This window comes from Silurus aristotelis (assembly GCF_946808225.1).
Source record: "Silurus aristotelis genome assembly, chromosome: 20".
NCBI classification, from domain to species: Eukaryota; Metazoa; Chordata; class Actinopteri; order Siluriformes; family Siluridae; genus Silurus; species Silurus aristotelis.
In genome coordinates this window covers 22448679-22461178 of record NC_139593.1, presented here as the reverse complement: position 1 = coordinate 22461178, position 12500 = coordinate 22448679, and the positions used below count along the sequence as shown (strand labels likewise).

At 41.1% G+C, this 12500-nt stretch overlaps 1 protein-coding gene across 1 annotated transcript; it reads left to right on the top strand.

Annotated features, from left to right (window-relative positions):
* Window positions 1–50: 50 nt before the first annotated feature.
* On the top strand, window positions 51–12378 carry fgb (fibrinogen beta chain). Its single transcript, XM_083521949.1, is given in 9 exon segments — window positions 51–199; window positions 389–406; window positions 10043–10243; window positions 10334–10517; window positions 10951–11292; window positions 11390–11512; window positions 11631–11800; window positions 11802–11917; window positions 12015–12378. Coding segments are annotated over 9 exon segments (1473 nt in total). The 5' UTR covers window positions 51–112; the 3' UTR covers window positions 12247–12378.
* The last annotated feature ends 122 nt before the right edge of the window (window positions 12379–12500 follow it).

Genomic DNA, 12500 nt, shown 5'->3' with positions numbered 1-12500 from the left:
TCCTCAGCCAGTGTGAGGGTGAGAGTTTATGAGGGGTATAAATACAGAGTTCACAGTGCAGTGTGTAGAACATCAGGGTGAAGATCTGAGATTCAGTGTCCTGCTCTGTAAGATGAAGCTGCTCCTCTTCTTCAGTGTGTGTGTGTGTGGAGCTCTCGCTCAGGCCAACACCGACTATGATGATGATGATGACGCTGTAGTGAGTAAACACTCCTTTATATACTTTCAGTCCTGCTCAGGATCAACACATTTCTATTATTATTATTATTATTATTATTATTATTATTATTATTATTTTATTGATTTATTTTTTATTATTATTTATTTATTTATTTTATGATAATGAAGATGATGATGATGATGATTTATTCTCCCTCTTCCCCTGTAGGAGGTGAAAAGTCCACCGGTGAGTCTGGTTTTTACTTCTGCACTTATTAAATGAAAGAAACGATTAAAAATAGAATATTTGTTCTGTTAGAAGAGAAAACGGTTTGTCTGATCTCTTTATCTCCTGCACCTGTAGATTAGATTTGAACGCAGGCTCAAAGAAGCACGAGTCCTCAAACGCTTTTCTTTTTGGGTTTGATTTCCTAAAATACTAATTAAATTGTACACTTGCATTAATGAACAATTAATAATCAACACAATCCTCTTCAACACAACATCCTCTTCAACACAACACAATCCTCTTCAACACAACATCCTCTTCAACACAACACAATCCTCTTCAACACAATCCTCTTCAACACAACACAACACAATCCTCTTCAACACAACATCCTCTTCAACACAACACAATCCTCTTCAACACAATCCTCTTCAACACAACACAACACAATCCTCTTCAACACAACACAATCCTCTTCAACACAACACAATCCTCTTCAACAATCCTCTTCAACAATCCTCCACAATCCTCTTCAACACAACACAACACAATCCTCTTCAACACAACACAATCCTCTTCAACACAACACAATCCTCTTCAACACAACACAACACAATCCTCTTCAACACAACATCCTCTTCAACACAACACAATCCTCTTCAACACAATCCTCTTCAACACAACACAACACAATCCTCTTCAACACAACACAATCCTCTTCAACACAACACAATCCTCTTCAACAATCCTCTTCAACAATCCTCCACAATCCTCTTCAACACAACACAACACAATCCTCTTCAACACAACACAATCCTCTTCAACACAACACAATCCTCTTCAACACAACACAATCCTCTTCAACACAACATCACACAATCCTCTTCAACACAACATCACACAATCCTCTTCAACACAACACCACACAATCCTCTTCAACACAACACCACACAATCCTCTTCAACACAACACCACACAATCCTCTTCAACACAACACAACACAATCCTCTTCAACACAACACAACACAATCCTCTTCAACACAACACAACACAATCCTCTTCAACACAACACAACACAATCCTCTTCAACACAACACAACACAATCCTCTTCAACACAACACAACACAACACAACACAATCCTCTTCAACACAACACAATCCTCTTCAACACAACACAATCCTCTTCAACACAACACAATCCTCTTCAACAATCCTCTTCAACAATCCTCTTCAACAATCCTCCACAATCCTCTTCAACACAACACAACACAATCCTCTTCAACACAACACAACACAATCCTCTTCAACACAACACAACACAATCCTCTTCAACACAACACAATCCTCTTCAACACAACACAATCCTCTTCAACACAACACAATCCTCTTCAACACAACACAATCCTCTTCAACACAACACAACACAATCCTCTTCAACACAACACAACACAATCCTCTTCAACACAACACAACACAATCCTCTTCAACACAACACAACACAATCCTCTTCAACACAACACAACACAATCCTCTTCAACACAACACAACACAATCCTCTTCAACACAACACAACACAATCCTCTTCAACACAACACAACACAATCCTCTTCAACACAACACAACACAATCCTCTTCAACACAACACAACACAATCCTCTTCAACACAACACAACACAATCCTCTTCAACACAACACAACACAATCCTCTTCAACACAACACAACACAATCCTCTTCAACACAACACAACACAATCCTCTTCAACACAACACAACACAATCCTCTTCAACACAACATCCTCTTCAACACAACACAACACAATCCTCAACACAACACAATCCTCAACACAACACAACATCCTCTTCAACACAACACCACACAATCCTCAACACAACACAATCCTCAACACAACACAATCTTCAACACAACACCACACAATCCTCTTCAACACAACACCACACAATCCTCTTCAACACAACACCACACAATCCTCTTCAACACAACACAACACAATCCTCTTCAACACAACACAACACAACACAATCCTCTTCAACACACAATCCTCTTCAACACACAATCCTCTTCAACACACAATCCTCTTCAACACAACACAATCCTCTTCAACACAACATCCTCTTCAACACAACACAACACAATCCTCTTCAACACAACATCCTCTTCAACACAACACAACACAACACAATCCTCTTCAACACACAATCCTCTTCAACACACAATCCTCTTCAACACACAATCCTCTTCAACACACAATCCTCTTCAACACAACACAACACAATCCTCTTCAACACAACACAACACAATCCTCTTCAACACAACACAACACAATCCTCTTCAACACAACACAACACAATCCTCTTCAACACAACACAACACAATCCTCTTCAACACAACACAACACAATCCTCTTCAACACAACACAACACAATCCTCTTCAACACAACACAACACAATCCTCTTCAACACAACACAACACAATCCTCTTCAACACAACACAATCCTCTTCAACACAACACAATCCTCTTCAACACAACACAATCCTCTTCAACACAACACAATCCTCTTCAACACAACACAATCCTCTTCAACACAACACAATCCTCTTCAACACAACACAACACAACACAATCCTCTTCAACACAACACAACACAACACAATCCTCTTCAACACAACACAACACAACACAATCCTCTTCAACACAACACAACACAACACAATCCTCTTCAACACAACACAATCCTCTTCAACACAACACAATCCTCTTCAACACAACACAACACAATCCTCTTCAACACAACACAACACAACACAATCCTCTTCAACACAACACAACACAATCCTCTTCAACACAACACAACACAATCCTCTTCAACACAACACAACACAACACAATCCTCTTCAACACAACACAACACAACACAATCCTCTTCAACACAACACAACACAACACAATCCTCTTCAACACAACACAATCCTCTTCAACACAACACAATCCTCTTCAACACAACACAACACAATCCTCTTCAACACAACACAACACAATCCTCTTCAACACAACACAACACAATCCTCTTCAACACAACACAACACAATCCTCTTCAACACAACACAACACAATCCTCTTCAACACAACACAACACAATCCTCTTCAACACAACACAACACAATCCTCTTCAACACAACACAACACAATCCTCTTCAACACAACACAACACAACACAATCCTCTTCAACACAACACAACACAACACAATCCTCTTCAACACAACACAACACAACACAATCCTCTTCAACACAACACAACACAACACAATCCTCTTCAACACAACACAACACAACACAACACAATCCTCTTCAACACAACACAACACAACACAATCCTCTTCAACACAACACAACACAACACAATCCTCTTCAACACAACACAACGCAACACAACACAATCCTCTTCAACACAACACAACACAACACAATCCTCTTCAACACAACACAACACAACACAACACAATCCTCTTCAACACAACACAACACAACACAATCCTCTTCAACACAACACAACACAACACAATCCTCTTCAACACAACACAACACAATCCTCTTCAACACAACACAACACAACACAATCCTCTTCAACACAACACAATCCTCTTCAACACAACACAATCCTCTTCAACACAACACAATCCTCTTCAACACAACACAATCCTCTTCAACACAACACAATCCTCTTCAACACAACATCCTCTTCAACACAACACAATCCTCTTCAACACAACACAACATCCTCTTCAACACAACACAATCCTCTTCAACACAACACAACACAATCCTCTTCAACACAACACAACACAATCCTCTTCAACACAACACAACACAATCCTCTTCAACACAACACAACACAACACAATCCTCTTCAACACAACACAACACAACACAATCCTCTTCAACACAACACAACACAATCCTCTTCAACACACAATCCTCTTCAACACAACACAACACAATCCTCTTCAACACACAATCCTCTTAACACAACACAATCCTCTTCAACACAACACAATCCTCTTCAACACAACACAATCCTCTTCAACACAACACAATCCTCTTCAACACAACACAACATCCTCTTCAACACAACACAACACAATCCTCTTCAACACAACACAACACAATCCTCTTCAACACAACACAACACAACACAATCCTCTTCAACACAACACAACACAACACAATCCTCTTCAACACAACACAACACAACACAATCCTCTTCAACACAACACAACACAACACAATCCTCTTCAACACAACACAACACAACACAATCCTCTTCAACACAACACAATCCTCTTCAACACAACACAACACAATCCTCTTCAACACAACACAATCCTCTTCAACACAACACAACACAATCCTCTTCAACACACCACAACACAATCCTCTTCAACACACAATCCTCTTCAACACAACACAATCCTCTTCAACACAACACAATCCTCTTCAACACAACACAATCCTCTTCAACACAACATCCTCTTCAACACAACACAACACAATCCTCTTCAACTCAACATCCTCTTCAACACAACACAACACAACACAATCCTCTTCAACACAACATCCTCTTCAACACAACACAACACAATCCTCTTCAACTCAACATCCTCTTCAACACAACACAACACAACACAATCCTCTTCAACACAACACAATCCTCTTCAACACAACACAATCCTCTTCAACACAACACAATCCTCTTCAACACAACACAATCCTCTTCAACACAACACAACACAATCCTCTTCAACACAACACAACACAATCCTCTTCAACACAACACAACACAATCCTCTTCAACACAACACAATCCTCTTCAACACAACACAATCCTCTTCAACACAACACAATCCTCTTCAACACAACACAATCCTCTTCAACACAACACAATCCTCTTCAACACAACACAATCCTCTTCAACACAACACAATCCTCTTCAACACAACACAATCCTCTTCAACACAACATCCTCTTCAACACAACACAACACAATCCTCTTCAACACAACACAACACAATCCTCTTCAACACAACACAACACAACACAATCCTCTTCAACACAACACAACACAACACAATCCTCTTCAACACAACACAACACAACACAATCCTCTTCAACACAACACAACACAACACAATCCTCTTCAACACACAATCCTCTTCAACACAACACAATCCTCTTCAACACAACACAACACAATCCTCTTCAACACAACACAACACAATCCTCTTCAACACAACACAACACAATCCTCTTCAACACACAATCCTCTTCAACACAACACAATCCTCTTCAACACAACACAATCCTCTTCAACACAACATCCTCTTCAACACAACATCCTCTTCAACACAACACAACACAATCCTCTTCAACTCAACATCCTCTTCAACACAACACAACACAACACAATCCTCTTCAACACACAATCCTCTTCAACACAACACAATCCTCTTCAACACAACACAATCCTCTTCAACACAACACAATCCTCTTCAACACAACATTCTCTTCAACACAACACAACACAACACAACACAATCCTCTTCAACACAACACAACACAATCCTCTTCAACACAACACAACACAATCCTCTTCAACACAACACAACACAACACAATCCTCTTCAACACAACACAACACAACACAATCCTCTTCAACACAACACAACACAACACAATCCTCTTCAACACAACACAACACAACACAATCCTCTTCAACACAACACAACACAACACAATCCTCTTCAACACAACACAACACAATCCTCTTCAACACAACACAACACAATCCTCTTCAACACAACACAACACAACACAATCCTCTTCAACACAACACAACACAACACAATCCTCTTCAACACAACACAACACAACACAATCCTCTTCAACACAACACAATCCTCTTCAACACAACACAACACAATCCTCTTCAACACAACACAATCCTCTTCAACACAACACAACACAATCCTCTTCAACACACAATCCTCTTCAACACAACACAATCCTCTTCAACACAACACAATCCTCTTCAACACAACACAATCCTCTTCAACACAACATCCTCTTCAACACAACACAACACAATCCTCTTCAACTCAACATCCTCTTCAACACAACACAACACAACACAATCCTCTTCAACACAACATCCTCTTCAACACAACACAACACAATCCTCTTCAACTCACCATCCTCTTCAACACAACACAACACAACACAATCCTCTTCAACACAACACAATCCTCTTCAACACAACACAATCCTCTTCAACACAACACAATCCTCTTCAACACAACACAATCCTCTTCAACACAACACAACACAATCCTCTTCAACACAACACAACACAATCCTCTTCAACACAACACAACACAATCCTCTTCAACACAACACAACACAATCCTCTTCAACACAACACAACACAATCCTCTTCAACACAACACAATCCTCTTCAACACAACACAATCCTCTTCAACACAACACAATCCTCTTCAACACAACACAATCCTCTTCAACACAACACAATCCTCTTCAACACAACATCCTCTTCAACACAACACAACACAATCCTCTTCAACACAACACAACACAATCCTCTTCAACACAACACAACACAACACAATCCTCTTCAACACAACACAACACAACACAATCCTCTTCAACACAACACAACACAACACAATCCTCTTCAACACAACACAACACAACACAATCCTCTTCAACACACAATCCTCTTCAACACAACACAATCCTCTTCAACACAACACAACACAATCCTCTTCAACACAACACAACACAATCCTCTTCAACACACAATCCTCTTCAACACAACACAATCCTCTTCAACACAACACAATCCTCTTCAACACAACATCCTCTTCAACACAACATCCTCTTCAACACAACACAACACAATCCTCTTCAACTCAACATCCTCTTCAACACAACACAACACAACACAATCCTCTTCAACACACAATCCTCTTCAACACAACACAATCCTCTTCAACACAACACAATCCTCTTCAACACAACACAATCCTCTTCAACACAACATTCTCTTCACACAACACAACACAACACAACACAATCCTCTTCAACACAACACAACACAATCCTCTTCAACACAACACAACACAATCCTCTTCAACACAACACAACACAACACAATCCTCTTCAACACAACACAACACAACACAATCCTCTTCAACACAACACAACACAACACAATCCTCTTCAACACAACACAACACAACACAATCCTCTTCAACACAACACAACACAACACAATCCTCTTCAACACAACACAACACAATCCTCTTCAACACAACACAACACAATCCTCTTCAACACAACACAACACAACACAATCCTCTTCAACACAACACAACACAACACAATCCTCTTCAACACAACACAACACAACACAATCCTCTTCAACACAACACAACACAACACAATCCTCTTCAACACAACACAACACAATCCTCTTCAACACAACACAACACAATCCTCTTCAACACAACACAACACAATCCTCTTCAACACAACACAATCCTCTTCAACACAACACAATCCTCTTCAACACAACACAATCCTCTTCAACACAACACAATCCTCTTCAACACAACACAACACAATCCTCTTCAACACAACACAATCCTCTTCAACACAACACAATCCTCTTCAACACAACACAATCCTCTTCAACACAACACAACACAATCCTCTTCAACACAACACAATCCTCTTCAACACAACACAATCCTCTTCAACACAACACAACACAATCCTCTTCAACACAACATCCTCTTCAACACAACACAACACAATCCTCTTCAACACAACACAACACAATCCTCTTCAACACAACACAACACAACACAATCCTCTTCAACACAACACAACACAACACAATCCTCTTCAACACAACACAACACAACACAATCCTCTTCAACACAACACAACACAACACAATCCTCTTCAACACACAATCCTCTTCAACACAACACAATCCTCTTCAACACAACACAACACAATCCTCTTCAACACACAATCCTCTTCAACACAACACAATCCTCTTCAACACAACACAATCCTCTTCAACACAACACAATCCTCTTCAACACAACACAATCCTCTTCAACACAACACAATCCTCTTCAACACAACACAATCCTCTTCAACACAACACAATCCTCTTCAACACAACACAATCCTCTTCAACACAACATCCTCTTCAACACAACACAATCCTCTTCAACACAACATCCCCTTCAACACAACATCCTCTTCAACACAACACAACACAATCCTCTTCAACTCAACATCCTCTTCAACACAACACAACACAACACAATCCTCTTCAACACACAATCCTCTTCAACACAACACAATCCTCTTCAACACAACACAATCCTCTTGAACACAACATTCTCTTCAACACAACACAACACAACACAATCCTCTTCAACACAACACAACACAACACAATCCTCTTCAACACAACACAACACAACACAATCCTCTTCAACACAACACAACACAACACAATCCTCTTCAACACAACACAACACAACACAATCCTCTTCAACACAACACAACACAACACAATCCTCTTCAACACAACACAACACAACACAATCCTCTTCAACACAACACAACACAACACAATCCTCTTCAACACAACACAACACAACACAATCCTCTTCAACACAACACAACACAACACAATCCTCTTCAACACAACACAACACAACACAATCCTCTTCAACACAACACAATCCTCTTCAACACAACACAATCCTCTTCAACACAACACAACACAATCCTCTTCAACACAACACATCATCTTTAACACATCACCTCTTCAACACAACATCCTCCTCAACACAACATCCTCTTCTACACAACATCCTCTTCTACACAACATCCTCTTTAACACAACATATTTTAAACACAACAGAATGAAACAAAAATCTAACAAATTAGACAAAGTAGTAAAGCAATTTTTTTAAAAGGGATCTCCAGTGAACAAAAAATTACAGGATGATGTCACAAAGTAGAAGAAACCATTAATATTCATGCAGAATAAATAATAAATAATATATAAGAATAAATAAACGGTGCAGAATGTAACTGAAACTCGTTGTTTATTATAATATAGTGGAGTAAAACGTATGTAGTATAAATGGAGTGGAGTTTGATAGTCAGTAAAACTAAAAAGTAGCCAAAAAATGACTTCAGTACAGTAACAACGTTTATTTACTGGAAAGCGTTAAAGCGCTGACTCAGTAAACTGTAGATCTGATGTAAATCAGTTTTCTCCTGAAATCAGATTCCCAGGAAAACCTTCATTATCCTTTCTAAGGGCAGAGTTTATTTTTACTGCACACACTTAATATCACTCAGGATTATTTTCACTGTAATAATTCCACCTCCACCTTCTCCTCCTCATTTCATATACGTTCTCTGAGATCTGCTGAAGGTGAACACTTGAGATAAAAGCAAAATTTAGAAAAGAAAGCTGGAATCTCCTGCTGATCCAAAATCATCTTTCTGAAATGTTTCTCAGCCCAAAGTGGATGCTACAGACCCTCGAGGTCACAGGCCTCTCACTAGAGGTCGTGAAGTTTACACCCCTGTGGCTGCTCCTCCTCCTGTTAGTGGGCGTAACCGTTACGGCCCACGCCCCACTGCGACCACGGAGAGACTGCAGGAGGAGAAGAAGGAGATTCCTGAGAGTGGAGGCTGTGTGCACGCCTCAGAAACCATGGTACGCTCCATATTCATAACATTAAACACACATGACAATTGTCCCAGGCTTGAGGTGTGTGTGTGTGTGTGTGTGTGTGTGTGTGTGTAGGGTGTACTCTGTCCTACAGGCTGTGAGCTAAAGACAGCGTTACAGAAGCAGGAGCGTGATGTTAAACCCACTGTGGCTCAGCTGAAGAGAGACGTAGAGACTCTGTCACAGACCTCAAACTCCGTCTACAGATACGTGGAGGATCTGACCTCTGAGGTCACCGAGAGACAGAGGATCAGCACCGGTACAGTTTACTCATTAAACATGTGTGTGGGGATGTGTACAGTTGTGTACAGATGTGTAAAAATGTGTTCAGGTGTGTACAGGTGTGTAGTGTGTAGAGATGTATACAGATGTGTAGAGATGTGAACAGATGTTTAGAGATGGATACAGATGTGTAGAGATGTGTTCAGGTGTGTAGAGATGTATACAGATGTATTCAGATGTGTACAGGTGTGTAGAGATGTGTTCAGATGCATACAGATGTGTACAGATGTGTAGATATGTGTACAGGTGTGTAGAGGTGTGCAGAGATGTTTAGAGATGGATACAGATGTGTACAGGTGTGTAGAGATGTTTAGAGATGGATACAGATGTGTAGAGATGTGTAGAGGTGCAATCTTCAAGAGTGTGCATCTGCACGTGTTCTAAAACACTCTCTTGGTTTCTCCCTGTAGGTAACGATGATTTGGTGACTCGGTACACAGACGACCTGGAGGTCCAGCACAAGTTTGTGAAAGACACAGTTGACATCACGTTTCCCCAAAACATCAAAATCCTGCAGGGGGTTCTGGAGAAACTGCGAGAGAAGATCCAGCGTCTGGAGAAGGCAGTCAAGACTCAGAAGGACAAATGTGCTGAACCCTGCGTGGTCTCCTGCCCCATCCCCGTGGTGTCCGGAAAAGACTGCGAGGACGTGTTCAGGAACGGAGGAGAAACTTCTGAGATGTATTTGGTGCGCCCAGAGCCCTTACAAGCACCATACAAGGTCTTCTGTGAGCAGACAACCCAGAACGGAGGTACACACACACACACACACACACACACACACACCAACACCACAGAGTGTAGAGAGACTTGTGTGTGTTTATAAACTTGTTGTTTTCTGTTCCTCAGGATGGCTGCTCATACAGAACCGTTTGGATGGAAGCGTGGACTTCGGCCGGAGATGGGATGATTATAAGAGAGGCTTTGGGAACATTGCGTTCGATGTTGGGAAAGGTCACTGTGAAACTCCTGGTGAGAAGTTTATATGTTCTGAGGAACATCATGGTGGTGCAACCAGTTGTGTAGCAGGATGGATCAGCGTGTGTTTGGTCTTTCTAATCTCTGGATGTTGTTTGTTTTGATGTTGTAGGTGAGTACTGGCTCGGTAATGATCGTATCAGCCAGCTCACTAAGATGGGTCCGACAGAACTTCTGATTGAGATGCAGGACTGGGCTGGGACCAAGGTGTATGCTCAGTACCAGCAGTTCACCGTGCAAGGTGAGTCGTCCAACTACATCCTGGCAGTGAATAAATACTCCCGGCACGGCAGGAAACACCTTCCTCACGGGGGCCACGGAGCTGTTCGGTGTAAATCGCACCATGACCATCCACAACGGCATGATGTTCAGCACCTACGACCGGGACAACGATCGATGGTGAGAGTCGCTCTCCTCACGCCGCAGATCAAACTCCACCTTTATACCATGATTCCTCACGATATTTATATCATATATCTCCTCTCGACACGTTCAGGGTACCTGGAGACCCGGCAAAGCAGTGCTCACGAGAAGATGGAGGTGGATGGTGGTACAACGCCTGTCACTCAGCCAATCCGAACGGCCGATACTACTGGGGCGGAGCCTACACCAAGCACATGACCAAACACGGAACGGACGACGGCATCGTGTGGATGAACTGGAAGGGCTCGTGGTACTCACTCAAGACCATCAGCATGAAGATCAGACCCTTCTTTGCTGGGAAATAACACACACACACACACACACACACACAGACACACAAACACTTTCTATGTGAAAGAGCTGCTTTTATACAGTAAAACTGTTTTGGAGATTGAAGTGTTTTATGAAAATAAACTGAATTGTGTGTGAACATTAAATCATGCGTTTGCTGTGAATCTGATCTCAAACAAATATATCACATTTTTAACAGTTCTGCTCTACTGCATTCCACTACCCTGTCATATGGGGTGTGTGTGTGTGGGTGTGTGGGTGTGTGTGT